The 26,523-nt window shown below is 50.0% G+C and overlaps 1 protein-coding gene across 4 annotated transcripts; it reads left to right on the top strand.

Moving 5' to 3' along the window:
- The first annotated feature begins 382 nt into the window (after window positions 1–382).
- On the top strand, window positions 383–25,791 carry Cgn (cingulin). Of its 4 annotated transcripts, XM_005414571.2 has the most exons (23): window positions 383–487; window positions 2,981–3,158; window positions 4,370–4,528; window positions 7,083–7,960; window positions 9,113–9,213; window positions 9,353–9,422; window positions 9,528–9,623; window positions 10,253–10,380; window positions 11,442–11,574; window positions 11,881–12,093; window positions 12,711–12,859; window positions 13,102–13,234; window positions 16,065–16,274; window positions 16,592–16,798; window positions 17,186–17,443; window positions 18,437–18,607; window positions 19,392–19,553; window positions 21,835–21,924; window positions 22,364–22,447; window positions 22,538–22,656; window positions 23,232–23,340; window positions 23,843–24,006; window positions 24,305–25,791. In XM_005414571.2, exons 4-23 carry the CDS (start codon window positions 7,097–7,099, stop codon window positions 24,444–24,446), a joined length of 3,603 nt encoding a protein of 1,200 aa, XP_005414628.1. In that variant the 5' UTR covers window positions 383–487; window positions 2,981–3,158; window positions 4,370–4,528; window positions 7,083–7,096; the 3' UTR covers window positions 24,447–25,791. The 4 variants fall into 4 exon arrangements, with proteins under 4 accessions (XP_005414628.1, XP_013365412.1, XP_013365410.1 ...); XM_013509958.1 differs by lacking the exon at window positions 2,981–3,158 and having other exon boundaries at window positions 9,528–9,617; XM_013509956.1 differs by lacking the exon at window positions 2,981–3,158.
- The last annotated feature ends 732 nt before the right edge of the window (window positions 25,792–26,523 follow it).

Genomic DNA, 26,523 nt, shown 5'->3' with positions numbered 1-26,523 from the left:
AAAGTGACGGAGGCTGTGGCTGCGCGGAGGTGGATGAAGGCAGAAGGGGCTGGGGTGGAGACTGCCGTAGAAAGGCGCGAGGCTCTAGTCCCGCAGAGCCGAGAAGATGCTCGACCGGGCGGATCACGGGGTACTTGGGTCGGCTGCGCCCCCAAAATGGCCTCCATGGCCCCCAGACGCCCCGCCCCAGCGCGCCCCCGTCCGCTGGCCCACGTGACCCGGGCCCCCTCCCGCCCACCCGGCTCGCGACCCCGGGTCCAGGTCCCCGCGGCGGCCCCGCCCCTCTCGGGAAGCGGACCAATCAGCGGTCTGAGAGGGCGGGGAGGGCTGTGACCGCCAATGGAGGTGGAGCTCCGCCGGGGAGTAACAGGTTGGTGGGAGGGGGAAAGGGGAACGAGAGCGGTGGAACTGAGGGCAGGGCCGGGATCCGCGCGTGCAGCTCTGCCTCACCCCAGAGCGCGAGCCTGGAGCTCCGATCCTAGCTGCGGTGAGTGGACGGGGCCAGAGGCAAGGGCACCTGAGGGGTAGGAAGGCCCTCAGGTGCACCCCGGGGGGGCAGGGGTGCGGCAGTCAGAGCTACCCCCTTCAGGGCACAGGTGCCGTGTTGGGGCGGGGAAGGGGAGGTCAGGGCCGGGCGGCGGAACTGGTTAAGAGCTGGTCCGCACGCTAAGGTGTCTCAAGCAGGTGGCCGAGGAGGTGCCGGGCGACGGGCAGCTGAGGCTAAGGCTATTCCCAGAGCATGAAGGCGTTTCAGGGCCAGGATATATCTGGAGGTCACGCCAGCCCTGGGAGCAGAATTTCTCTTAGAGCCCAGGATGGTGGGGGAAGAGTTATTCCCAGTTGGGTCAAGGCAGCTGCTACCAGAGATTCGGAGGCGTAAGAGGGAGCCACCGCAGGTGCTCTTTTCCCGAGGCTCCTGCCCCCCACCACTGGCCGCCGGCAGGAACCGGCCACTGACACCTCCCTTCTAGCTCGGAGATGGCTCTGAGGTGGGGAGCCCTTCTCCATCCTTTTCATCTGCAGGTGAAGGCAGTAGCCAGTGGAGACACCGAAGGGCGGAATAAGAGGGCACCCTCATCTCGGAGTGGTGTGAAACTATTTAAGGCTTTCAGTGTTTGCCTTCCTTTGCATTTTTGCTGGCGAGAATCTTTTTTCCTTCTTCCCCTTAGAAGCGAGAGCGCTCCAGGGGAGGGATATGAGGAAGTGTAGATCCCCGGGGCTACAAAATTCTAGAAATACTTAGCAGGAGACCTCTTTCATTTCAACCCTTCCCCCAGCCCCACGTACTTTCTTCTTAGGGTTTAGATGGGGCCACTGGGTGAGGTTTGGGAGCCCAACCAACTTCCTCGATGTCTCCTGGAATCCTCATAACTCCCTGAAAGCTTACCAGGCATCCCTGACTCCTGACCCATGATGGCTGTCAGACTGGCAGTAGGCACCAGTGGTGCAGGAAATAGGCAGGACTCCCCGGAAGACTGGGAGACTAGGGGGATTACACCTCCAAGTCCCCAGGTCAGATGAGAGGTGCACATTGGGTTCAGACAGAATTTCTGAGGTGGATTTCCTTGCCTTAGGCAGCTGTGGAACCAGAGCCAGCTTAGCTTGGCCCCTTTGATGCCCTGCCTGAGGAAGGTTGTAGTAATTGGGAAATAATTAGCAACCGCTGTGTCTGTAGCCAAGCTGCCTACACGTGCCCACAGCACCAGTTCTTTCATCCTGGATATTTGGATGTAGGGGTCTGGCTCTGGGGGCTTGCTAAGGCAGAGATCTGCCTTACTCCGAGAGGATTCTGGCTTCCTAGATGCTTCCTGCTGTTTCTAGGCTGGCCTGCCTGCCACTGCCTTGTGGGAGGGGAGGATCACTTCGTGCCAGGGAGGTGGCCAAGGTAATTGTGGGATCAAGAATGCAACTTTGAGAACTTGAGAGGGAGTGGTGGAGGGAAACAAAGTCTTACTGTCAAGCGCTGGCCTGTGGCTCGCCTGTCACTCGCCTGATTCTTGGTGCATCTGCTCCTCTTGCCCCTTTCCTCTCTGCCTTCTACCCCCTCCTCAGAGCCTTGGTCTGGCATCCACGGTGGACCAAGCCACAGCTCTTGGTCTTGCCCCTCTGCCTCCTCTGGCGTGGAATTTCTCTGGTTTGTTTTCCAAGCTGCCACTGTCCTCTCCCTGGCCCTCCCTTTTCCCCTGCCTCAAACCAGTCAAGCCAGTTTGCAGGGGCCTAGTTCATTCTTTTATTCCCTCCACCGGCTGAGCAGCTCTAGCTTGGCTCTCAGGTTTCTGCTTTTTCTGTAGATCTAGGCTGGAGTCCACATGGGGGAGTGTTCTATTTGGAACTCTTTTTGGCAATATTGGAGATTGGACCCAGGGCCTTTGCACTGAGTTACATCCCTAACTCTTTTTACAATTTTTTATTTTGAGACAGAGTCTTGCTAAGTTGCTCGGGCTGGGCTGGAATTTGCCATCCTCTTGCCTCTGCCTCCCAGAGTCCTGGAATCATAAGCAAGGCACCACCACACCCGACTAGAAACCTTATCTCTTCAATTTTATGAGAAAAAGGGAACATAGTGTTCAAGGTCACTGAGCTGTCCTATTCTATTTTGACCATTTGTTTTCCTCATTATCACCAAGGGGGTTCTAATCTGTATTTTTCTAGTTATTTCATTTTCTAAATGTGCCAGTTATTTAGAACTTAGCAACTTGCCTGGCCTTGTGTGTATCAATCCTTCCTTCACGCAGCGGAAACCACCCCATCCTCACTTCCTACTAGGAGTCCAGGAACACTCCTTGTTGGAAGCCAGATACATATGGGTGGGTCAGAGGTGATAGAATTGGGGCAGGGCAAGCTAATGAATAACTCAGGGAGAGGTGGCGGTCTGGTACAGGTGTAGTAGAGTGCCTTTCCCCTCTTTGAAGGCAGGAATGGCAGAGGCAGACAGATAAAGCTGAATTAACTTATGTCCTGGTCTCCTCCCACGACGCAGTTGTTGAGAAGAGCCCTGGACTTAGCAGGGTCAGGCATCTGTCTGGTGAGAGTGCAGGCCTAGGACTCGGGGGTTGCCTGGCACCTGATCACTGTTTACCTGCCTGGGGCTTACGCAAGACCTTGGAGCTGCCCTGCTCCCTCGGCCCCGCCCAGCTGTCCTCTGTAACCGAAGGCGGGTAGGTTTCGGATTTTCCTTGTTGAATCATTTAGAGATCTGCTTTCTGACCCACCCTAAAGATTCCTCAACCCTCCTAACCCCTGACCCGCATGTCCTGGGACTGAAGCTGATTGAAGCTGCAGAGTCCCTGAGACTGGGAAAGCGCTAGATACCAGCTGTGTACATCTTGGCCCTCTCTCCCAAGCGCCTGAGCACTTTGCTGGGTCTAAGCGGGAACTCTTTGACCTGGATCTGGAAGATCTGTAGATGTTCTGACAGGGTAGAGCTGCAGCATGAATAAATCATTTGACTTTGGAGAGCTGGCAGTCTAGGCACATTGGTTCTAACATCATGACAAGGAGCACAGACCAAGAAGAGTCCTGCTACTTAGGGCAAAAGAGAAATAGCTGGGAGGGATCCTTGGCTAAATCTTCCTTGCCCCTGTGTGCAAATCTGCGTTGGTCCAGGATGCCATCTTTAACACATTTATTCCCATCTCTCATCGGCCAGGCACTGGGGTCAGCTTATTGCCATGATCTTTGTCCACTTCAGTTTTGCTCTAGTAGGGGAGGGGGACAGGAAACAAATAATCAGCCCAATAAATGTATAAACCGAGACAAACCCACTAAAGGATAACTGTAAAGGTTCTAACATGTGCTGCAGTGCTTCTCTGAGGAAGTGCCATCCTCCTGTGAACCCGGTGGGCCAGGACATTTCTGTGGAAAAGAGTAGCACATGTGACACTGGGCATCAGATTATGATAGGGCTTTCATGTTTAGCATCTTATCATGTCCCCATCCTTTATTAAAGTGGAACCTAAATATAATAAAAGTGCACACATTTTAAGAATACAAATTGATTTCTTTTTATTCTTTGGAGACAGGGTCTAGCTATGTAGTTCAGGCTGGCCTTGAACTCACTATATAGCCCAAGTTGGTTCCAACTCCAGGTGATCTTCCTGCCTCAGCCTCCCAAGTGCTGGAGTTACAGGCGAGAGCCATCATGCCCAGTGATCTCTTTCTTTTTTTGCTGTACTTGGGATCCAATCCAGGGGTGCTCTACTACTGAGCTATATCCCCAACCTTTATTATGGTCTCCAGTTTATAATCCTCCTATCTCAACTTCCTGAATAGCTGAATAGCTAAATAACTGGATGCTATTATACTCAGTTTATTAATGACATTTTAAGTTGTATACACTTTGTAATTATTTATTGTTTAATTCTCACAGTTAACTATCTTGTGAAGTATCATTGTACCCGTTCTATTGATGAGGAAGCTGAGGCTCAGAGAAATTATGATTTGCTCAAGGTTCTACACATGAGGTGAAGAGCAGAACTAGGATATTCCAAGCTAGATCCGTACTCTAATCTAGTGCCTTTCCTACCAGGTAAGTATTTTGAAGATCTACTTTACCCTTCTACCTTCACAAACGTTTTAAGAGTCTGTGCAAAGAGCTGAGTGTGGTGGCACATGCCTGTAATCGCAGCTCCCTACAGTCTGAAACAGGAAGATTGTAGTTTCAGCCTAGTTTGGGCAATTTATTAATTTAACGAGACCCTATCTCAAATCAAAAAGGACAGAGGATGTAGCTCAGTGCAAAGGCCCTGGGTTTAATCCCCAGTACCAAGAAGAAAAAAAGTTCTGTGGTAAAAGTTTATTTGGGCTCTCCTGGCGGGGGAGGGATGCATTGCTTTCACAATTTTCTTAGTGCAGAGCCATTCCCAATAAAGGGTCTCCCTCCCTGTTCCTTTCTCTAGAGGGGACAAGCTGGGAATGCTAAGATTGCTCTCCCTTCTGGGTCTGGTGACATGCCTGTTACCCAGTACTTTGGAGGCTGAGGCAGGAGGATCAAGGATCCCCTGGAGTTGGAGGCCAACCTGGGCTACATAGCAAGACCCTGTTTCAAAAAAACCAAACCAAAACAGAATGCTCTTCTTCTTGTTTCCCTTTCTCACCTGGAGCCCAGCCCCTCCTATCACTTCCACTCTTCTGCATCTCACCATGGTTTCCAGGCTTCCTAGCCCTTCTCCAGTCTCTGAGAGAGGGCTCCTTGCCAAGTTTCCTTGGCCCAGAACTCCATGCGGAGGCTGAGTTGGGTATGTTTGTTTTTCTGTCTGTCACATTACGGGCTCCTCCTCCACTTTGGTGCTAGGCTGTGGTGGAAACCAGCAGGAGTAGGGAAGCTGGATTTTTTTATTTGCTTAGAACAGAACCTCTCCCCTAAGTCCCAGGAGCCAGAGCATACCTGAAACACATTCCACTTGCTGACTCCACGCTTGGGCAATGTGGACCAGGGAGCTGACCTGCGGATGGCCTTGGCCCTGGCCCCTGGGTCGGATCAGCCGGTGCCCCATGGCCTGGCACACTGAAAACCTTACTGAAAGTCTGTTTTGTTTTATTTGTTTTTAATGATGCTAGAGCTAGAACCTAGGCTCTCATACATGCTAGGCGGCACTCTAACCTGACCGACATCTCCAGCCCTACATCTTCTCTTAAATAGGTAATATACTTAAGTGGTCCTGGAATCAAAAGGGAGAGGAAGATAGAAAACCCATTCTTTTCTATTTTTCCAGGGATTAGATCTTGTCTCTGTGCCTAACCTTACTGCTATTAGTTTTGTGTGTGTGTGTTTGTCTTTCTAGAAATGGGGTGTGGGAATACCACAATTTTGAGGTCTTGTATATTGTAAAGGCAGTCTGGAGGATAGGCAGGCCTTAGGGTTTGCCTCTACTGGGGCAGAAGGAGGCACATGGTGGTATATGTGTACAGTGTGCAGGAGTATCAAGCAGAATTACTAAACTCCTTCACACAAGCCAAGCTCCCCAGGGTTATGTCAGAGTAAATGGATTCTTTTAAGTCAGTGGGTTTCAAAGTGTGTTATCTCTGGACCAGCAGGGAGAGCTTGTTAGAAATGCAAATTCTCTCCAGTTGTGTACCTACTGTCTTGGTTACTTCTCTCTCATTGCTGAGACAAAATACCCGACACCCAAAATTAAGAAAGGAAGAGTTTATTTAGCTCACAGTTTATAGAGGTTTCAGTCCATACTTGGCTCCCAGGCAGAGTGGCACGTGGCAGAGGGCAGCAATTCATGGCAGTGGAAAATAGCAAAAGCAACAAGAGCAAAAAGGGAGGAAAGGCAAGCAGCCTTTTTCCCTCCCTTATATTGTATGCAAGCTACCTGCCCCAGGGCGGGTGTAGCACTCACATCCATAATCCCAGCATTGGACCATAAATCTATCATAAACTCTAGAAGCCCACTCCATGACAGCATGAGGCTTTGGGGGGGTGCATCTAGACACAAATCATGACACCTACTGAATCAGAAACTGGGAGTAGGGTCCCACATCCTTGTTTCTGCTGCTTAGATAAAGTGTGAGAAAAAGGGAGAAAGAAAAATTAAAAGGAGCCAGGCATGGTGGCGCACACCTGTAATCTCAGCATTGGGAGGCTGAGGCAGGAGGATCGCTGTGAGTTTGAGGCCAGCCTGGGCTACAAAGTGAGTTAAAGGCCAGCTTGAACTGCATAATGAGACCCCATCTCAAAAAAGACAAAAGAGAAAAATGAAAGGGGATGTAGGAAAGATTAAGATGTGTTGTGTATATATATATGAACTCCACATGAGGAATGTGACCATTATATACTGCAAATGTACTAATAGAAATAAAAAAATTTTAGGGGCTAGGGATTTAGCTCAGCAGCACAGCGCCTGCCTGGCAAGTGCAAGGTCTTGAGTTCGATTCCTGGTACTGGAAAAAAAAAAAAAAAAAAAACAAAAAAAAAAAAAAAATTTTTAAAAATCACAAGAATAGTTAAGGGGGGAAAAAAAGAGTATGAGAACCACTGTTGGCTGTAGAAGGAACGGACAGGTCAGTCAGCCCCACCAAAGCTGGGAAGCTAGAGGTTTCTGGGTCTTGACTTGAGCTTTCTCTCTGTCTTCTAGGACCCCTCCCACCCATGGAGCAGGCGTCTGCCATGGAGCCCCGGGGCCCTGTAGACCACGGAGTGCAGATTCGCTTCATCACAGAGGCAGAGGGTGGTGCCGAGATGGGCACTCTACGCCGTGGGGGGCGACGTCCGGCTAAAGATGCCAGAGCCAATACCTACGGGGTGGCCGTGCGTGTACAGGGCATCGCTGGACAGCCCTTCGTGGTGCTTAACAGTGGAGAGAAAGGGGGGGACTCCTTTGGGGTCCAAATCAAGGGGACCAACAACCGAGGGGCCCCAGGAACTCCCAGCTCTGATTCAGAATTCCCTGAGAACCCCTACGCTCAGGCCAAGGAATTTGCTGCCCCCTCCCAGGGCAGCACCTCGGACGAGGAGCCTGGGGCCCGCTGGCAAGGAAGACTGCTGCGTTCCCAGTCGCAGGCCTCGCTGGCAGGCCCTGCACCTATGGGTCCCAGCAACAGGAGCACCAGCTTGTTGGAGCTAGCGCCCCAAGAGGCATCCCCAGGCAGCACCATCGACACTGCTCCTTTGTCTTCAGTGGACTCCCTCATCAACAAGTTTGATAAGCAGGTGAGGGGCCAGGCCCGAGGCCGGACTGGCCGCCGCACTCGGACACTGCCCCGTGAACAGCGCAAGAGGAGCCAGAGCCTGGACAGCCGGCTCCCCCAGGACAACCTGGAGGAGCAGGAGCGCCAGTCCTCCGGCCACTGGGCCCCGAGCACCAAGTATGATAGCCATGTGGACAGCGCAAAACAGTCATCCCAGAGCCAGAGCCCTTTCACTGGCTTTTCCCGTTCCCGGCAGACGCAGGACTGGGTGCTTCAGAGTTTTGAGGAGCTACAGGAGAGAGCGCAGGATCCCACCTTGCTGCAGGTCAGACCCAACCCCGGCCCACTTCACACCCCAGCCCTCTCACAGCCCTGGCCCCGGTCCTGGGACGCAGTGCTAATCCAAATCACCCTGGCCACAAAGCCTGTACCTCTTGTTCTCCACTGTATCCATTCATCCACCAAATAGATGATATTCATATTCATGAGGTACTTCCTTGAGTAAAATACTAATGAAAATGGAACTAAAATTAAAAAAAAAAAAAAAGCCAGCCATAGTGGTGCATACCTGTAATCCCAGCACTCGGGAGGCTGAGGCAGGAGGATTACCCTGAGTTTGAGGCCAGCCTGGGGGTTGCAAAACACAAGCGAGACCCTGTCTCAAAAAACAAAACGAAACAAAAACCAAGAAAAGAAAAGAAAACGAAAACGGCACTAAAATTACTGGTCAAAAGCACAGAGAATTATTTGTCGTTGTTTCAGTCACTAGCCATTCCTTAGTGACAGGAAATGTGATTTGCTAGGTCTGTAGCTTTCATAAGGCAGGCGTAGGGCCGGGCGTGGTCATGCACACCTGTAATTCCAGCACTTGGGAGGCTGAGGCAGGAGGATCGTTGTGAGTTCAAGACCAGCCTGGGCTACAAATTGAGCTCAAGGCCAGCTCAAACTGTATAGCGAGACCCTGTCTCAAAAAGATACACACACACACACACACACATACACACACACACACACACACACACAAAAGAAAAACCGTAAGGCATGCATAGAGGATAGGAACAGTTCCCTGGTGCTCTTGCCAGAATTTCACTCCTTTCTCTTCCACTCAGGAACACAAGTAAGTGGGGGAGTGAGTTTACTTTGAGATAAACATATATCCATTCTAAAAGTAAGTCATTTATAAACCGTAGCACACCCATTGTCATTAGTGACAAATGACTTGTGACGTACCGCGTAGCTGGTTGAGACCTGCTTATTGAGGAAAACATGGTTTACAACAGCACAGCGTGTCCTGCTTGGCTTCCCCGAGGCCTGTGGCGTAGGCATCAGCAGTATGGTTCAGCACAATTGGAGCGCCATGTCTCCCAGCTGCTGCCTCTTCTCTGGAACCCCAAACACACTTCTGGACTAATCTTTTCTCTCTCCCGTTTCTTCCTCTTCCCCTACCCCTTCTCCTTTTACTTCTTTTCCCCCACAGTTGAAGTCAACTCCAGACCTTCTCCGAGACCAGCAAGAGGCCGCCCCAGTAGGCAGTGTGGACCACTTGAAGGCCACCATCTATGGCATCCTAAGGGAGGGGTGAGTGGGGCTCACCCCTCCCTGGAGGCCTGCACTTCCTTTCTGTTCATCTGGCCTAGTTCCCCGTCTCCCTCCCCATTTCCTTGTCTCTGTGACCACTCTCTTCTGCTCATCTTTGTGTCTGTCCTTTTCCCTCCAGAAGCTCAGAAAGTGAGGCCTCAGTGAGGAGGAAGGTTAGTTTGGTGCTGGAGCAGATGCAGCCTCTTGTGGTGAGTAGTCCTCCCTGGCTCAGGTTAGGGCCTTCACGTGTCCAGGGCCTGGATGTGGACTGACTCCCACCTTCCTCCCCTGTGGTCCCCTCATTTCTCTGGCAGATGGTTTCTCCTGGTTCTACCAAGGCCCTGGGAGGGCAGGGTGAGCTCACCCGAAAAGTGGAGGAGCTACAGAAAAAGCTGGATGAAGAGGTAAAGGTGAGAAGAGAGATTCGAGAGGCACGAAGAACCACAAGGGAGGCCCTTAGCCTGGAGGCGGCCCCGCCTGGCCCTTTTGGCAATTGAGCCAGCACTCACGGGTCCTGTGAGACAAGAGACAGCATGTGCGCTCCTTGTTCCAGCCAGAACTTTGGGGTCCTCTGGAGCCTAGGGAGGCAGAGCACATGAGGGATCCAACCACTTTGCATTCCATTTCCTTCCTCATCCTGGCTCTACCCCTTACTGGCTATGTAAGGCTTGAGAAAATTATTCAAGTCATCTGTGCCTCAAGTCATTTTTGTTGTTTTTGTTACTGGAGATTGGATGGAAGACTTTCACACTGAGCTACCATCCCTCAGCACTTTTTGATTTTTATTTTTTGTGGTACTGGGGATTGAGCTGAGGGCCTTCACACTAAGTCGTATCCTCTTCACTTTTTATTTTGAGACGAGGTCTCACTAAGATGTTGAGTTGCCCAGGCTGAGCTTGAAATAGGAGTCTTCCTGCCTCAGCCTCCCAAGTACTGGAATTATAGGCATGTACCACCATACCTGGCACATGCTCATTATTCTGCATCTTTCTGAGAGTCTTTCCCTACCCTCTGTCTGCTCTACTCTTCCCTTTTGCAGAAGGGACAGAAACTGGAGCCTTCCCGAGTAGGGCTGGAGCGGCAGCTGGAGGAGAAAGTGGAGGAGTGCAGCCGACTGCAGGAGCTGCTGGAGAGGAAGAAGGGCGAGGCCCAGCAGAGCACCAAGGAGTGAGTGCACATGTGCCCTGCCTAGGGGCCTGCTGGCGGCAGCCCCTGGGGTTGCAGTATTAAATAAAGTAGTCAGGAGAGGCCTGCAGTGTAGCGCAATGGTAGAGCACTTGTGGTTTCTGTTCTCTGCCCCTCCAAACAAAAACAATATAGATTTGAGCAAACACAGAGGGTTTAAATGAGTTAATATGTATGAGTATAATCCCCAGAAGCAGAAGCAGTAAGGGTGATTTAAACATGCGACCTTTCTCCTCCACTGTCTATCAGTAATGATGATGGTGTACATTTGGAGTTAGGTCACCTGGGTTTGCCTCTGTGCCTCAGGTCCTTAGTCTGTGAAATGGGCCTACCTCAAAGGGTTGTTGTGAAGAGTTACTCTTCCACTGAGCAGATGTTTTCCCAGTGACAGGCACTGATCTCAGGTCTTCAGATATATCAGTGAACCATGCAGATACAGGCCAGAAGCTTAGTTTCTTCTCTTTATCTTTTTTTTCTCTGTACTAGAGATTGAATCTAGGGCCTTCACACTGAGTTTCATACCCGGTGCTGTTTTCACTTTTTATTTTGAGATGGGAGTCTCAGGAAGTTGGTCAGTTGTCCAGGCTGGACTCAAACTTGCCATGCTCCTGCCTCAGCCTTCCAGAGTGCTGGGATTACTGGTGAGCACCACCACACCCAGTTCGAGAAGCTTAGTTTCTGGTGAGAGGGAACAGACAGTAAGCAAACATAGTATGTGAGTAAATTTATGTCGTGTGAGAAGGTAGCGGTAGAGCAGGTTCAGGCAGATCCAGAGGCCAGCGTGTTGGGGAGCAGGTTGCAGCACTAAGTACGGCGGTTAGAAGAGCCTCATTAGTGACCATAGGCTGGCCGTGTAGCTCAGTGGTAGAGTGCTTGCAAGCATGCACAAGGCCGGGGTCCTAGCCTCTGCACTTCAAAACAAAAACAAACAGAACAAACATGCCAGATTTGAGAAACACCTGAAGGAGGCTTAAATGAATTAGCGAAATGTTTAGAAAACTGCCCGGCATACCGTGTTCTATAATGTTACCTGTTATTATCAGGCTGCAGAACATGAAGCTCCTTGTGGAACAGGGGGAAAGGCTACGGCATGGGCTGGAGAGCCAGGTGATGGAGCTGCAGAACAAACTGAAACAGGGCCAGGGTTCTGAGCCTGCAAACGAGGCACTCGTGAAGGTAGGGAGACGGGCTCTGCACGCCCGCCTTGAGCACCCTCAAGTCTGCCCATCCACGGTTTCCCCAAAGTGTAGGGAGCAGCCAGCTTGTTAGGGGTCCCACTTAATGTGCTTTCAGGCTGACCCTAAGCTGGCTAGACTAGAGCCCAGAATGGAGATTTCCATTCTTTTAACTAAGCATCCTGGTGGGTGAGAGCATCTGGTACTGTTGCTAATCCAAGGTGCTCTGTAGATACTTTTTGACTAAATGAACGAATGATGGATTCTAATACAGTGACTCCTGCGCTTCTCCCTTCCCTTTCCTCAGGATCTGTTGGAGACCCGGGAGCTTCTGGAAGAGGTTTTAGAGGGAAAACAGCGGGTGGAAGAGCAGCTGAGGCTGCGGGAGCGGGAGTTGACAGCCCTGAAGGGGGCCTTGAAGGAGGAGGTGGCCTCCCGTGACCAGGAGGTGGAGCATGTGCGGCAGCAGTGCCAGCAGGACATGGAGCAGCTCCGCCGGAGCATGCAGGATGCAACCCAGGCATGTGATGAGCGGGGGCTGGGAGGAGAAGGTGCTAAGGGCAGGGGGCTGCCTGGAGAGTTTGCAGATGTGGGCTTTTGGTAGTTGCCCCAGGAACTGTCCCTAAAGGTCACATGTGAGATGTAGGGCCGGGCATGGTGGCGCACGCCTGTAATCCCAGCACTTGGGAGGCTGAGGCAGGAGGATCCTTGCAAGTTTGAGACCAGCCTGGGCCACAAAGTGAGCTCAAGGCCAGCCTGAACTGCAGAGTGAGACCCTGTCTCAAAAAAAGACAAAAAATCAAAACAAAACAAAAACAAAAGCATGTGAGATGTAGGGAGACCTTGGGCAAGAAACTTATAAGGACAGAAGCTAGGAGTGCAGGCCAGAAGTACCGTTAGGATATGTGACCAGAGTCCAGTGGAGGAGTAACTAGAGAGGCTTCCTGTGGATGGCAGAGGTGGGCTGTGAGTGGGGGAGAGAGAACCCTCTGCTGATACTTTACCAGGTCCCACCAAGGTGTCGGGGTACACGTGCCGCCTTGCCCTGTGGGCCTGAGCTTCCCGTGGACACAGACTCACTCTGTCTTGCAGTGAGCTCTCCCCTCTGAGCCTCCTGATCCCCCTCCCCTCCCCTAGGACCATGTAGCATTGGAGGCTGAGAGGCAGAAGATGTCTACGCTGGTACGGGAGCTGCAGAGGGAGCTGGAGGAGACCTCAGAGGAGACAGGGCATTGGCAGAGCATGTTCCAGAAGAACAAGGAGGAGCTTCGAGCCACCAAGCAGGAGTAAGGACCTTGTACCTCTTCCAGGAATATTTATCCACAACTCTTGCATCTCACTGCTTTTCTGCCCATGCTTTGCTCTTACTGTCCCATTCCCAAACTGCCCTTCTTCATATCCCCTTCCTGAGAGTGGGTGTCCAGTGGTCCGGACCATCCAGGCGGGGGGTTTCATTACCCTTCGGACTTCTCCCATGGGAGGCTTGACCCTGCTCCTTTTCCCCTTGATTTCTCCTCACTGGGCTCAGACTCCTGCAGCTGCGGATGGAGAAGGAAGAGATGGAAGAGGAGCTTGGGGAGAAGATGGAGATCTTACAGAGGGATTTAGAGCATGCCCGAGCCGGTACTAGAGATACTCGCCAGGTTGAGGAGCTCAAGAAGGTACTTGGGAGATGGGGAGCAGAATGGCAGGCCGGGGTGTGGGTTACCTGCCTCACTGTCCACACGGGCCTCTGCATTAGTGAGGCCGCCTCCCTGTGCATGTGTGCAGTCTTCTCTCTGGCACAGCAGGGTCCGTCTCCTCATGAGTGTAGAGGTCTCTAATGGGAAGGGCTCCGAGTGCCAGCTTGATGACAGCCAGAGGCTACTGGCTGCATCCCAAGAGACCTCAGGGATGGCAGAATGTAGGTGGATTTGTGAAATGCCAGGGTCATTTTTACAGGTTCAAAAACCTAATTTGGTCAGTACAGCAAAAGCAGCTCTGTCTTTGGTGATGGGGGTGGGGGGTGGGGGGTGGGGTGGCTGTTAACTACACAATGAAATGAATGTTTACGGTTAGAATCTAGTTTATGGTTTATGATAAGTATCATTGCAGGGGCTGGAATGCGGGTGTTTCTGGGGCCTGCTGACCCACGTGCAAAGGCTGTTTAGTACACAGGTGGACCTGGGGAACTAGAGGATCCTGGCCTTGCTTTTTAGTTTTTAGTTTATGAAGGATAAGAAGGGAAACATTTTTGGATAGTTTAGATAACCTGGAAAATCTTTTCATTATAGGGAACTGGCATCTGAAAATCTTTTTAGCTCTACATTTCCTTGATTCACCATCCTGGACATGTGCTCAGTTAACAAGTAATCAATGCTTGATTTTTTTTTTTTTTTTTCTTCTTTTGGTACTGGTACTGGAGATTTAACTCAGGGCTTCAGGCACGTGAGTTTTCTGCCACTGAGATATGTCATGTTTCCGTAGTTTTTTATAACACCTCTACTATAAAATTGCCTATTTGTAATTACATTTTAAATGAACAAAGAAATAGCTATAACTCGTTATTTTCCAGGTAAACAAAACCTGAGATTACAGAAAACATTTTGATGGAGAAGAAACATAATTAGATTAATATTAACCAAATATACTATGGTGATTATAATTTAGTGTTTTATAATATAAAATTTTGTTTTCTCTGAAAAAAATTCAAAAGAATAGTGAAGTGAAAATTACTCTTAACTTTTTTTTATGTTCTTTTAAGGTTAAGAAATATTAAGAATACTCTGAAGAATGTTAATTGTATTAGTTGACACAGTGAACTTGGACAGAACTCTGAGCTATCTCAGTTGATTTATTACCCTGGGTAAACTAAAAAGCAATGAGTACTGTTTTGTCTATCTTGTCTAATAAATGTATTTTATTAAGTATTTAGCTAATAACCAGAATATATATTATGAGAGTAAACTAGCCAAGTCCAACATAGATCATACTCTCTTTTATTTTTTCTTTATAATTAGTTTTGTTAGTATCTTATACTGAAGACTTACTACATGTTACATAGCTCTTCAGCCTAATTATGGTTATTTTTGAATTTCCAGAGTAATAACTAAAGAATTAGAACCAGAATTCATATTTAATTTCTTTTTAAGAGAAAGTATAGATATACCAGTATTCATTGTACCATTTTTTTGGTTTTTAATTTTTTAGATGCTGATCTTATTTTATCCATATGCTCATCTATTCTCTCTCCACATCATTTTTTTTTTTTTTTTTTTTTGTGGTACTGGGAATTGAACTCAGGACCTTGCACTTGCCAGGCTTGTGCCACAGAGCGACATCCCTGGCCTGTTTTTTTTTTTGAGACAGGGTCTCACTATGTAGTTCAGGCTGGCCTTGAACTCACTGTATAGCTCACACTGGCCTTGAACTTACGGTGATCCTGTTGCCTTAGCTTCCTGAGTACGGGAAGCTAACCATGTCCCTCCAAGCCTGGCCTGCATCATTTATTTTAATGAGGTTATATTTCACATACCATAAAATTCCTCCACTTATTTATTCGTTTGCTTGTTTGTTTTGGGACAGAATCTTGCTATGTAATTCAGGCTGGCCTTGCACTCACTAGGTAGCCCAGGTTGGCCTCAAACTTGCAACAATCCTGCTGCCTCAGCCTCCCAAGTGCTGGGATTACAGGTGTGTGTCACGATGCTTGGCAGTTTCTCCTTTTAAAGTATACAGTGCTTTTTAGTTTATTCACAAAGTTGGGAAACCATAACCACTATCTAAAAGTTTCAACCATGTAGTAGCAAGTATCTTATCCCTTTTTTGGATGAATGACACTCTCCTCTGACAGTATTGTACCATATTTTGCTCATTCATCAACTGATGGGCATTTGGATCGTTTCTCAGTGGCCTATGATGAATAATGCTGCTGTGAACATTTGCATACAAGTTTTATGTGAACTATACATTTTCAGTTCTGGAGTGGAATTGCTGGGTCATATTTTAAGTTTTATGTTCAATTTTTTCAGAAACAGCTTGCTTTCCAAAGTGGCCCATTATTTTACTTTCCCTTCACATTGTAGAACCGCCATCTGGCTCTGCATGTCCCTTTGTTAGTTTCTTTCTTGTGGCGCAGACGTAATACCCGATACCCACAGCTGTAAGGAGGGAAAGTTTATTGTAGCTCAGTGCATAGAGGTTGCAGGCCACAGTCGCTTGCCTTTAAGGCAGGGCGGCCTGGTCAAGGGGCATGGAGAAGAGAAACAGCTCCTGGCATGGCTGCAGGAGGCAGAGAGGGATCAAGGTAGGAGGCAGTCGCACCCCCAGTGACTCACCTTCTCCAGCCAGGCTTCAGCCCCAATCACATTTAGCTATAAACTCCCTGGTGGACTAATGCACTGTTGAGTATTTCACCCCCATGATCATCACCTCCCCAAAATCCCACCTGTGAGCGCATGAGGCTGCAAGATATAAAGCATGATAACCTTCACCATTCCCCTTTCGTCCTAGGAGTTGCGCCAGACACAGGAGGAGCTCAAGGAGCTGCAGGCAGAGCGGAAGAGCCAGGAGGTGGCTGGGCGACACCGGGACCGGGAGTTGGAGAAGCAGCTGGCGGTCCTGAGGGTAGAGGCTGATCGAGGTCTGGAGCTGGAACAGCAGAACCTCCAGCTACAAAAGACCCTCCAGCAGCTGCGACTGGACTGTGAAGAGGCCTCCAAGGCAAGGGGAGTGGGCCTAGGGATTAGGAAGTGGAGGCCAAGGGGTCTAGAGGGCAGAGGAGCCAGAGGGCCTGGAAGGTTCCCTGTGATGGGTATGTACCAGCAACTCTGTGGGCTTGTGTGTGGCCACAGCAAGATTTGCCAGTAGGTGGTGATAGCAACCCTGGTTACAGGGCCAGGCCTCTCAGCCGGGGCTCCCTCTCTGCTCCCACCTCGGCCGGGCCCTGGGTGGCTCTCGGAGGGCTGGCTTTCTGGGGAGTGTGTGTGCTCCGTGGCCTGGGCCGTGCGGTCTGAGCCGCTGCTTCTCACTGCCCGCAGGCCAAGCTGGCAGCAGAGAAGGAGGCCTCAGTGCTGGGGCAGCGTCGGGCAGCAGTGGAAACCACACTTCGGGAGACCCAGGAGGAAAATGACGACTTCCGCCGACGCATCCTGGGTCTGGAGCAGCAGCTGAAGGAGGCCCGCGGGCTGGCGGAGGGTGGGGAAGCGGTGGAGGCGCGACTTCGGGACAAGGTGCAGCGGCTGGAGGTCAGTGCTTCTACCCACAGCATCGCTTCCTCCCGGCCTTCAGTGCCCTCCACCCTGACCAAATCTTCCCTTGCTAAATACGCAGCCAGGTTTTATGTTGTCAGTAGTGTGCTTCTGTCTCGCCTTCCCAAGTCCTCTGTTAACCTTGCATTTATTCCCTGGAGTGTGCTTTGGTGTGACTGTTTCAGACTTTGCACTGGTATTTTTTTCTCCTGTCTCCCTTTGCTTGGTCTCTGTGTCTTGATCTCTTTGCTGCTTCCTCGGAGCCTGTTTTCATTACATGCTTTTTTCATAAATACTTATTTTTCTTCTCTGCTATCTATGTACCTCCAAGTGATTCAAGCCTCTTGCCAGTCCAACATCCCCTCAACCTCCCCTTTCTCCCAGGCAGAGAAACAGCGACTTGAGGAGGCGCTGAATGCAGCGCAGGAGGAGGAGGGGAGCCTGGCAGCAGCCAAACGCGCCCTGGAGGTCAGGCTGGACGAGGCCCAGCGGGGCCTGGTGCGCCTGGGGCAGGAGCAGCAGGCTCTGAACCGGGCCCTCGAGGAGGAGGGGAAGCAGCGGGAGGTGCTGCGGCGGAGCAAGGCAGAGCTGGAGGAGCAGAAGCGTTTGCTGGACAGGACTGTGGACCGACTCAACAAGGAGGTGGGCACGGGTGGTCCTGGGCCCTTAGGAAGAAGCCCACCTCATACAGAAGCTTGGGGGGCAGGTCCGGGGTATACCAGAACCTGCTGTTCTCCTCAAGTACATGGTTGGGAGGGACAAGGCCAAATCTTCCAAAAGTGCTGGACTTCTTACCTCCCTTCCCCCATACCCCATTCCTTTATGGTTTCATTTTTAGAGACTATCTACTGGGATTCTGCTTTAGAAGTCTGTAAGACTTAAGCATAAAGCTCCTAATTAGTAGAGTTTGCGTGCGTGCATGTGTGTGTGTGTACGCGCGTGCGTGTGCTAGGGATTATACCTAGGGACTTGTACATGATAGGCAAGTGCTTTGCCACTGAGCCCCATGCCCAGCCCTCATTAGTACAGCTTTAAGTTGGGAGTCGGGGAAGGAAAAAGGGAGATAAAATAAATCCCTCTTTTGCTAATCAGATTCTTCTCCTAATATCTTTACCAAACAAGACCACACACTTAATATATTGCATCAGTTCTAAATTGTACATTTTACCATTTGTCACTTCTTAAAATTGTGTATTTTATCATTTCTAAAATTGGGTTGTGTTTATAATTCATAGCATCTCAATCAGCAAATTCTCTCTTGTTGAAATGTGATTGTTGAAGGTTTACTTTGTAGCAGGCACTGTTGTACTTTACATAAGTAACTAACAGTTCTCAAAACAACTTGCAGTGTTGGTACTGTTGTTACCCCACGTTATAGATGGGGAACTGAGGCATGAGAGGATAAGTAACTTGCCTCTGGTTACTAGTACTAAGTGGTCGAGCCAAGATTTGAACCCAGGTATCTGCATATAACCTCCAACTATTAAACTAGGTGCCTAGGCCCAGGCAAAAGCAAGGGCGAGTTGCCTTGGCTACAGGAAGGCTCTTGGGAGAGTCTTGGGAGCTGGACCTGGAGAAGGGACAGACTTCAGTCTAACCGGTGCAGTACTGACAGCTCTTTGGTCTGTGCTTTAGCTGGAGCAGATCGGGGACGACTCCAAACAAGCCCTACAGCAGCTCCAGACCCAGCTGGAAGAGTATAAGGAAAAGGCCCGGCGGGAGGTGGCAGATGCTCAGCGCCAGGCTAAAGACTGGGCCAGTGAGGCTGAGAAGACGTCTGGGGGGCTGAGCCGCCTACAGGATGAGGTAGGAGCCTTCAGGGCAAGAAGGTGGGACCCATCCGCTGTCTTTGGGCTTGAAGATCCTTTCTCTTAACCTGGCCCAGGTCTAGGTATAGTCATGTGCAATGGAGAAGGTGGTGAGTTGTCTGCCTTAGCTACAGACACAGGGGGTACATTCTCTGTAGGGCAGTGGTTTTGCAATTCTGCTGCATATTAGTCATCTGGTGAGATGATTTTTTAAATCCCAAAGCCTAAGCTGTGTTATATATTACTTCAATTAAAATCTTTAGGGATGGGACCCAGGATTAGTATTTGTCAAAAATCCTCAAATAGGTACAGTGGCAAATTCTCTCAGTGGCAAATGTGCCTGTGAATTAGCGGCCCAGGAAGCTGAGACAGGAGAATTTCTTGAACCCAAGAGTTTAAGACCAGCTTGGGCAACACAGTAAGACCCCATCTCAAAAACAAAAATGAAGGAAAACACACACAAATAAAAACCTCAGGTTATTCCACTTATGTACAGAAGTTTAAAATAACTTTAAAAAGACTGAGAAGTCTATCTGCTTTATGCTATCACCCTGTGCCAGCATTTTTTTTTTTTTAAATGGAGACAGAGTCTTGCTATGTAGCCCAGGCTGACCTCAAACTCAAGGCAGTCCTCCTGCCTCAGCTTACCAAGTGTTGGGATTACAGGTGTGCACTGCCATTCCTAGTTTGTGCTGGCAGTTCTAAAGGTTATGAGTGATGAAATATTCCTCCCCTCAAGCCCACCTCACACTGCGATGGACTCATCCTTTTTCCTCTGGCAGACCCAAAGGCTGCGGCAGGCCCTGCAGGCCTCCCAGGCTGAGCGAGACACAGCCCAGCTGGACAAAGAGCTGCTGGCCCAGCGACTGCAGGGACTGGAGCAAGAGGCAGAGACAAAGAAGCGCTCTCAGGATGACAGGACCAGGCAGCTGAAGAGCCTTGAGGTCAGGACATGTTGTGGGGAGGAGCCCAGAGGAGAGGGTTCTGGTCCGGGCACAGCCAGGCCTTCTATGGGGGAAGCGACAGGGTGCTGCAAGTATCTTTCCTCTTACTTTTAGGATTGAATCCAGGAGCTTCATATTGAGCAACATCCTCAGCCCTTTTTTATTTTTTGAGACAGGGTTTTGCTAAATTACTAAATTCTCTGGGCTGGGCTTGAACTTGCGACCCTCCTGACTCAGCCTACTAGAGTGCTGGGATTGTACCAGCCCAAGCCCACATATGTTTCTGTGCCACAGATTGAAACTGGCACCCATGCCTAATAGGTCCTGTCAGTCTTTATTGTTTCAAGCAACTTTGAATCAAATGCCAGTGTTTAGAAATGTGTAGAAGTCACTTAAAAATTTGGATTTCTAGCTTATGTTGTACAGTGAGTCCCTAACTTACAAACGAGTTCCATTCTGGGAGAATTGTTTGTAAGTCAGATTTGCTGATAAGTGGTTCATCAGCCTAACTGTAACCCTAAGCCGACAAAGGAGTCTTATACAGTCTTATATACAATGTATATACAAAGGACTCTTATACAGTCTTATATACACTGTATATACTCCTGTGAAAGTTTGCAGCTTGAAAGTTTATAAGTCAGAGACTTGCTGTATTTGGAAAATGGAACACTGGTCTTCTGCACCTGAATTCTGCACAGCAACAGCTGGCTGGAGCCGAGCACTGACGTCCCCCTTTCAGAGTAAGCAGTAGTCTTCAACTTGCTGTATTTGAAAATAATAACAACAAAAGTCACACACTTAAGTTTCAGAATAACCCTATGAGATAGATTGTCTTGTTTTCTTCTGTGTTTTGTTTTTTGAGATAGGGTCTTACTATGTAGTTCAGGCTGCCCTTGAATTCACTATGTAGCCCAGGCTGGCCTTAAACTCCTAGTGATCCTCCAGCTTCAGCCTCTCAAGTGCTGGGATTACATATGTGCACCACCACGCCTGGCCATCTCCATTTTTCAGATGTGCTTCGGAGGAAAACAGAGGCACAGGGAGATTAAGTAATTTGCCTGTGAGTCTGCTTCTAGGGTGTAGTAGACCTGATTTTCAAACCCAGGCAGTCTGTCCTGGGTTAGTTGCTTTTCTTATCGCTGAGACACAATACCACAGTTTAAAGAAGGAAAGGTGTATTGTGGCTTGCAGTTTGTAGAGGCTTCAGTCCATAGTCAGGTGGCTCCAAGGCAGGGCAGCATGGTGGAGGGGCCTGGAGAGGGAAAGAGCTCTTGGCCTGGCAGACAGGAAGCAGAGAGAGACTCCAGGGAGGAAGGGGGAGACAGAGCCTTCTAGCCCACACCCCCAGTGACCCACCTCCTCCGACCAGGCTTCAGCTCCCGACACACATGTAAACTAACCCAGGGATGAGTGTCACACACCCATGATCCAGCCGTCTCCCAGACGCTGCTCCTGCGGGCACAGGAAGCTTTGGGGGAACCTCTAGATAGAAACCGCCACAGGTCCCGAGTCCATCCTCACAGCGTGTAGCTGGTACCGCAGGCGCACTCACTCCTCCAGTCTGTACTCTGGGGTTTCAGTTTCAGAATCTCCTCCGCTTTAGCCCCATGCGTGGGTTTTCATATCAGGGAATCGCTTCTGCAGTGAGAAACGGCTCCTGGGCTTTGCCTTCCGGCCCTGACCAGAGCATACCCCGCCCCTTCTCCCGATGCCACACCTGATCAGCAGAGGGCGCTAGCTCCTTGGTAGCTCTGGGCCGAGACAAGGACTAACAGAACCCTGGCGGTACGAGAGAGAAGTCTACAGAGGCTGAGCTTCTGCCGTAGATCTCTGGGCTGGAAACTGAATTGGATGAAGAGAAGAAGAAAACAAGACAGTCTATCTCATAGGGTTATTCTGAAACTTAAGTGTGTGGCACACAGCACAGTATGTTTGCTGTGACTGTTGTTATTATTTTCAAATACAGCAGGTTGAAGACTACTGCTCACTCTGAAAGGGGGACTTCAGCTGTTGCTGTGCAGAATTCAGGTGCAGAAGACCACTGTTCCATTTTCCAAATACAGCGAGTCCCTGACTTACAAACTTTCAAGCTGCAAACTTTCACAGGTGTACTGTATAAGATGCCTTTGTCGGCTTAGGGTTACGGTTAGGCTGATGAACCACTTACCAGCAAATCGGACTTACAAACAATTCTCCCAGAATGGAACTCGGTCTGGGTCAGAGTTTGGCATTCTTGCATCCAGCGTTTGGGGAGTGTTAACCATTTGTCCTTCTGCTGTAGGAGAAGGTCTCTCGGCTGGAAACTGAATTGGATGAAGAGAAGAACACTGTGGAGCTGCTGACAGAGCGGGTGAATCGTGGGCGGGACCAGGTAACTTCATCTTCACCACTCATCGTGTCTGCCCTCCTACCACACAACCTCTCGGCCATCTCAAAACAGTTCCGCCCTCGTTGCTTCGCTAACCTGGGGCATTCTGACCGAAGGTTTTGTCTGCCTTGGGAAGGATTGGCAGGTTTCCTCAGATGGAAAGGAGCCAAGAATTTGAATGAAAGAAGAAATCACAGCCTAGGCTGCTCTGCCCTGAGTGGAGACCGCTCTGGGATAGGAGGGATGCTGGTTCCTGGTGGGAGGAAGAACCCCTGTGTCAGTTCTGTGGCTCCTTCCTTTTGAACAGCCTCTGATTTCTTTACTGCCTGGAACTCTGGAGGTTTTGGGGTTCAGAGGCCAGTTGGGCTCTGCCCAGTTGGGTCAGGCTGCTGGCTCATTGATGGCCCTCCCCAAGTCTGTGCCTCTTGTGTGTCCCTGCTAGGTGGACCAGTTGAGGACTGAGCTCATGCAGGAGAGGTCTGCTCGGCAGGATTTGGAGTGCGACAAAATCTCCTTGGAGAGACAGGTGAAGGGAAGGGGATCTTAGGGAGGGGCTCCAGAGGTTGGTAGGATGACCAGCCGGACTGCTAAGTGTGGAGCTTCCTGTCCCTCTCAGAACAAAGACCTGAAGACGCGGTTGGCCAGCTCAGAAGGCTTCCAGAAGCCCAGTGCCAGCCTCTCTCAGCTCGAGTCCCAGAATCAGTTGTTGCAGGAGCGTCTACAAGCTGAAGAAAGGTGATATGAACCTGTCCTTCCCTCCCTCCCTCCGTTTGTGTTTTTCTCCTCCAGGGCTCCCTCCATTTCCCACCTCCGGGCTCTTGGCGTGGCAGACAGGAAGCAGAGAGAGACTCTAGGGAGGAAGGGGGAGACAGACCCTTCTAGCCTACATCCCCAGTGATCCACCTCCTCCGCCAATCTGCCCCAATCTTCAGAGAGCTCCTTTGTTCCTTTGTTTGTTTTTGTTTTTTTGAGACAGTGTCTTGATGTGTAGTTCAGGTTGATCTTGAACTCACTATGTAGTCCAGGCTGGCCTCAGACTCACAGTGATCCTCCTGCCTCAGCCTCCAGAGTGGTGGGATTACAGGCTGTCATGCCTAGCCCTCTGCTCCTGAGACAGAGCAGAGAGAGCTACAGAAATCCTGAGACATAAATGATCTCAGTCTCCTTGCTTCTTTGGCTCTTCCTTAATCCTGCCCAGGATATTGGTGGGGCTTATGACAGAGAGAAGTCCTTGGAGGTAGTAAGGGACTAAACACAGGTGTCCTGAGAAATGGCGACAGCCAGAGGCACCCCTGTACCTCACTTCCTAGGGAGAAAACAGTTTTGCAGTCCACCAACCGAAAATTGGAGCGCAAAGTTAAAGAACTGTCCATCCAGATTGATGATGAGCGACAGCATGTCAATGACCAGAAAGACCAGGTAAGAACATGCACTCCAGGGGCCATGCGGTCTCGGGCAAGCGTATAATGTGTTTGCTTGAAGGCCAAGGCAGGTCTGTATCTCCCATCGGTTTTCCAAACAGCCTTTACTTATACAAGGGCAGGGAGAACAGACTGAAGGATTAGAGCAGTCCTAGCTAGAGTATGTATTGGATACTAGTTTCTTATACTTCTTTTCAGTGTTTTGGGACAGGGTTTCCCTCTCTATGTAGCCTAGGCTGGCCTTGAATTCAGTCTTCCTGCATCAGCCTCTTGTGTGCTAGGATTATATATAGGCTTGTGCCTCCATGCCCAGCTTAGCTTCTCTTTCTAATTAATGCACGTATTAGTTCATTTAATCCTTAAGATAACCTTATGCAGCTAGGCCCATGGTCATAACACTTTCCCTGGGGCAATTATCCCTTGTTCCCGTTGTTACAGGGGAGGTCCCAGTCTATAGTAGTGGATGCTTTTCTCATGTTGGGACTTGGTGTTCTGCCCAGCTAAGCCTGAGGGTGAAGGCTTTGAAGCGGCAGGTAGATGAAGCGGAAGAGGAAATTGAGCGGCTGGATGGCTTGAGGAAGAAGGCACAACGTGAGCTGGAGGAGCAACATGAGGTCAACGAACAGCTCCAGGCGCGGATCAAATCCCTGGAGAAGGATGCCTGGTATGGGCTGCCGTTCAGCCCCTTCCTCCTTGGAGGGAGTAGAGCAGAAAGGAAATGGTCTCTCTTGAACTAGCTAAGGAGCAGGATGTCTGAGACAGGACTGTGCAGTCGTTTGTTCCTGCTGGAGTTAGTCTGGTTTTGTTAGTGTGTCCGCCCCATCCTGTACACCGTGTCCCTGGACCTCTGGTTAGTCGGGGATCTTCTCAGTAGCGTTAGTCCCTAGAAGTAGTGTTTCAGTGTGAAATTGTGGCTGTCTCAGTCTGTTACCCCTCCCTCACCAGTATTCTCTCTGACTCAGGCGCAAAGCTTCCCGTTCCGCTGCTGAGTCAGCTCTCAAACACGAGGGGCTGAGCTCCGATGAAGAATTTGACAGCGTCTATGACCCCTCATCCATTGCATCGCTGCTTACAGAGAGCAACCTTCAGACCAGCTCCTGTTAGCTCCTGGTCTAAAACAGTCCAGAAACAGGCTCTGCCTTGCTGCCCTGTCTGCCTCGGATTCCTCTTTCCTATGGGTGACCCAATTATTCAGACCCAAGACAGGGAGGGGTCTAAGTCACGGTGATAAAGAAGAAAGTAAGAAGCTGCAGGAGGGACTTGGCCTTTCCACTGGAGGAATGGGTATATTAGGCTAACTGAGTCCTACCTTTGGGTGCTGACCCCCTTTCATCTCCATGACATGAGATGGGATGAGTGGAAGGGTGGTCAGCACAGAGACTGAGGGGGGGCTGAGAGACTCAGAAAGAATAGAAATTGCCATGTGTATAAAGCTTTATTTCTTTGGTCCTTAACCTTCTGGCTCAGGGAAATACCCCCTGCTATTCTGCTCCCTCAATTCCTCCAACCTGTTTTCCTCCCACTGAAGCTGGGTGTGGAAGCATAGGTAACAGACACGCGGGCGTGGCTTTACCCATTTCTCAGATGCCTCTCTGCACAGTCGTGGGGCCCATGTGATAGTCCCCCTACCGCTCCAGTCCCTACATTTTTGTGTTCTCCAAGCTAGTAGGTCCAAGGGACCCTTCATCCCCTCCCCTTCCATCTTTACCATTCCCTCCCTGCTTCTCTTCCTCTCAGTGCCTTAGCCAGGGTGGGGAGATAAGGATGCTCTTCTTGCCTTTTATACCTGCACATTCATACCTCTTCCCAAACCAGCCTTTCCCCAGTGGAGCCCTCAACCTGCCCTGCTTCCCCGGGGACTGGTCAAGAAGGCCACCGGCTGCTCTGCTGAGGAGCCCTGGGAGAGAGACTTCAGTAGGGCTGTGAAAGTGGTGGAGGCCTGGTCCTGCTCAGGGTTTCTGTCTTGTCCTCTCCCTCCTCTGTGGCGCTGGTTATGGTTATTAGGTGGCTGCACGTGGGGACCCTGACAACTGTCTGTACAAGTTCCCAAAGCAAAAGTCTCGGTCTCTGGGGCCTTCCTGTGGCTTCTCTGGCCAGATCTCAGAAGCCTCAACAGGGAACCAAGAGACCTTCATTTTCTCAGGACCTGGGCCCTATTCAGGGTTTCACCGGGGGTTGGGAGCTGATCTTAGTGGAGATGGGAAGGGGCAATGGAAAATGTGTTCCTCTTCTGGGTTTGAGGGGGAGCCGAGCACTGGTGGGGAGGAAGCAAGGGATGATTCACCTGTCTTCCAAAGCAGGTTCTGAAGAGAAGCTGGGGAAGAAGGCTGTTTTCACCAATGACTTGTAATTTTATGATTTTTTAAAAGCCCTATATTCTGCAAATCAGAGATTCTCTCCCAATGCAATTTAGCCTTGGTTTTATTTTAAATTAAATATTAAAATTATATATCTATATTTAAATCCTTGTCTTTTTTTCCTGGCGTATTTGGAGGTCTAAGTTTTAGGAAGAAGTCATTTTAACTCTACAGCTTAGAGGCCCAGCTGGAGTTTTGGCACCTTACTTTTCAGAGGTCTTTTACTGCAGATCAGATGGGACCTAGAAAACCTGGGCGTGTTTACAGCAGCCATGTTCTTGCCAAACAACCTTGGAATAGCAAGGCCCAGAACACCTTCTGTGGGGCTTAGAGGGCAACAGACCAGACCAGGATTTTATTCCGTTGGGTCACAGGGATATCCCCAGCATCCACCTCCCAGACAGAAATCACCATCCATTCCTAATTGACAAAGGACCCCATCGCTACCTAGAAGGTGGGAAGTTTCTTCTGTCTCTGCCCTTGTTTTGGCTTGAAGAGATATCCCTTCACAAGAGCCAATTGTCAGATATAAGAGTGCTGCGGACTTAAGACTGACTCAGACCTCCTCCTGCTGTCCCTGTGGAAGATAGACAGGCAAAACAGCCATCTGCCCAGAGCACTTGGGCTGGGAAGAAACTCCAGGTCCTGTTTGGCCAACTCTTTCTCTTCTAAACCCTCTAGATTCCAGCCTAGTGTTGGGGAGTAAATGCCACCTGAGAAGTTTCTCTAGGATGCCTTTTAAGGCAGTGTGTCCCTCCTCTCCCTGCCATATAAGGATAGCTTTGGTATAATAGCTGTGCAAAACAAGCCCCACCCAGAGCCTA

This window comes from Chinchilla lanigera, unplaced genomic scaffold, assembly GCF_000276665.1.
Source record: "Chinchilla lanigera isolate Chin_1 unplaced genomic scaffold, ChiLan1.0 scaffold00188, whole genome shotgun sequence".
NCBI classification, from domain to species: Eukaryota; Metazoa; Chordata; class Mammalia; order Rodentia; family Chinchillidae; genus Chinchilla; species Chinchilla lanigera.
This window is presented reverse-complemented; position numbering and strand designations above follow the sequence as displayed.

Bases quoted from the DNA above. Each gene is read 5' to 3' on its own strand.
- Cgn (XM_013509956.1), top strand. From the start codon at position 7,097: ATGGAGCAGGCGTCTGCCATGGAGCCCCGGGGCCCTGTAGACCACGGA. The intron at 9,624-10,252 runs GTGAGAAGAGAG...TCCCTTTTGCAG, and splicing joins AGCTGGATGAAGAGGTAAAG to AAGGGACAGAAACTGGAGCC. The intron at 18,608-19,391 runs GTAGGAGCCTTC...TTCCTCTGGCAG, and splicing joins TGAGCCGCCTACAGGATGAG to ACCCAAAGGCTGCGGCAGGC.